At 50.6% G+C, this 2,500-nt stretch overlaps 1 protein-coding gene across 3 annotated transcripts in view; it reads right to left on the bottom strand.

Moving 5' to 3' along the window:
- The window catches only part of elmo1 (engulfment and cell motility 1 (ced-12 homolog, C. elegans)), a 102,311-nt gene that overhangs the window by 65,129 nt on the left and 34,682 nt on the right, over nucleotides 1–2,500 (bottom strand). For all 3 annotated transcript variants that reach the window (XM_062530304.1, XM_062530303.1, XM_062530305.1), the window contains exon 6: nucleotides 1,145–1,314. In XM_062530304.1, coding sequence (XP_062386288.1) covers nucleotides 1,145–1,314 — 170 coding nt within the window. The remainder of the gene's footprint in view (nucleotides 1–1,144; nucleotides 1,315–2,500) is intronic.

The following is a 2,500-nucleotide window of genomic DNA, read 5'->3' as shown; positions in this document are numbered from 1 at the left end:
CTCCATCCCTTTTCATAATCCTTCTCCCACTTCCTCTAAATACTCTATACATCCCTCCTCTCTCTCTCTCTCTCTCCATCCCTCCATCTCTCTCTCTCCACCCCTCTCTCTCTCTCTTTCTCTCTCTCTCCCTCTGTGTTCACAGAGCGTGTGCTCCCCCGCGGTTCTCTCTCCCCGGTAGCGCAGCGCGGCACGGAAAAAGCTCCAGCTCAGCAGAAGCGTCTGCCCTCGCCGTAACCTTGGGAGAGCCACACCGGCGCAGTCTGCCCAGGAGTGGAGCAGAGCGAGAGGGGAAACAGCAAAAAACATAAATGTACATTTACACACACACATTAAAAGATGGACACACACAAAGAGATGGACACACACCCACATTAAAAGATGGACACACACAAAGAGATGGACACACACACACACACATACACACACACATTAAAAGATGGACACACACAAAGAGATGGACACACACACACGGAGATGGACACACACACATGGAGATGGACAGACACACACACACACACACACACCTATATGTCTTAATCAAATACAAATGTGACGAAAGGGAGGAACCTAGACGACTGGGAGCAGATGGCCTCAGTAAGGACAGTAGGGCCATTTAAACAAGTCTGATCAGCATCCCTACCAATACCCACACCACCAGATGAACCCAACAGTGATCGTTTTCAGAGTATTTCCTGGTATTTTCCGTTTTTCTTCCCCTCCCCCTGCTGGGTGAGACCTGCTCGAGATGGAGGGTGCTGTGCAATGCCAAGGACGCGCGGCCCAAACAATGCGGCTCGTTTCGAAGAGCCCGGCTGCCGAGGCTGACTCAACGCACTCGAGAAGCGAAGGCCACCGAGAGACAACGCGCGGAGGACCTTCCTCGTACTGACTTAGAGGAGATGAAAAGAGAGAGACAGAGAAAGAAAGAGAGAGAGAGAGAGAGTGTGTGTGTGCGTGTGTGTGTGGGAGAGAGAGACAGAGAGAGACAGAGAGAGAGAAAGAAAAAAAGAAAGGAAGGAGTAAAGGGGAGAGGGGGTGGTGAGAAAAGGAGGAGGGTGAGAAGAGGAGGAGGAGGAGGATGAGAAGAGGAGGAGGAGGAGGAGGAGGAGTAGGAAGAGGGGAAGAAAGAGGAAGCACTCACTCTGTGCCACTCTCCACCATCTGCGTGAGCAGGGAGATGCCGTCCAGGTTGATGAACTCCTGGGCGAAGGTGACGTCGCGCGACGAGCTGGCCAGGTCCTTGAGCGACTCCAGCTTGGCGTCCATGCTGGACGACTGGATGCGCTCGTGCAGCTCCAGCGCTGTGGTGGCCTAGGGGTCAGCAGGGGTCAGGAGAGGGGGGGGGGGGTCATTCAGGAGGGGGTAGAGGGGGGGGGTCATTCAGGAGGGGGTAGAGGGGAGGGGTCATTCAGGAGGGGGTAGAGGGGAGGAGGGGTGTGTGTGTATGGAGCACAAGAGGGTTGGTACAAATGAGAAAATAAAAATCATCGGTTAAGATACGCATTTCAATTATTCATAGAATTTCACACTTTCAAGAGCACACACACACACTGACACAGAAACTCACTGACCGAGAGAAGATACCGTGAAGATACCGTGAAGGGAAAAAAGGAAAAAACTGAATGGCAACAATGCCAAAGCTTCATTAGTTAATTATGAGGTAGGAAGTGATTCTCAACACATCATCACCCTCTGAAACTGTAAACAACGTGAAATGTAAACTCAGGGTTCACGTTCAAGCTGGGCCCTGCAAAGTGCCTGGAGTCATAACAAGTTATGGCGCAATCCAAATACACAATCAAATTCAATTGGATTGAATGAAACGTCAAAACATTTAGACACAAACAGTGAAGACAGACGCACTTTCATAGTGAAGTTCCACCCTCATATCCATAGCTACACATCTCACGCCAGCGCTGTACACAAACACGCAGTGTTGCTTCGCGGGCGATTTGCTTGGCTACGCTCACTCCGTGTACACAGACTCTTTTTCTCTCTCCGTTTGAGCGTTGGGGGGAGTTCAGAGCGTCGGCCCTGTCAGCTCTGGCTGGAAAAACAAACTGTGAGACGTTCGAGAGTGTGTGGCGTGTGTGGTGCTCAGTGTGATGGATACCCTGCCTCCGAGCCAACCTGCCAAACTGAAACTACAACAATTATTGACAATGGCTACGGCGAGAGACTTCGCGCTGACTGAGGCTCGGTGCCAGAACACAGCTGTTCGGGGCAAATCCGTGCCATTCACATGGGCCAAGGGTGAAACATTCAACACTTTAATATTTTATTTTATTTAATATTTAGAGACATGCTGTGTAAGACATGCTCACTCTGAATTATAATCGGTCGGGGGGGATGCTATGTATCATGGTGTTGCCCCCATTTAATAAACAGGAGATGATGGCTCAACGCAGCGGAAAGGCACGCTGGTTTATAGGAGCCCTTCAAAAAACACAACAAGAAAGCAGCTCCGGAACGTTCCGCTGTATCGCATCAAAGCCTA

This window comes from Sardina pilchardus, chromosome 24, assembly GCF_963854185.1.
Source record: "Sardina pilchardus chromosome 24, fSarPil1.1, whole genome shotgun sequence".
NCBI lineage: Eukaryota > Metazoa > Chordata > Actinopteri > Clupeiformes > Clupeidae > Sardina > Sardina pilchardus.
Note: the sequence above shows the minus strand (reverse complement) of the source record. Positions and strands in the feature narration are given on the sequence as shown.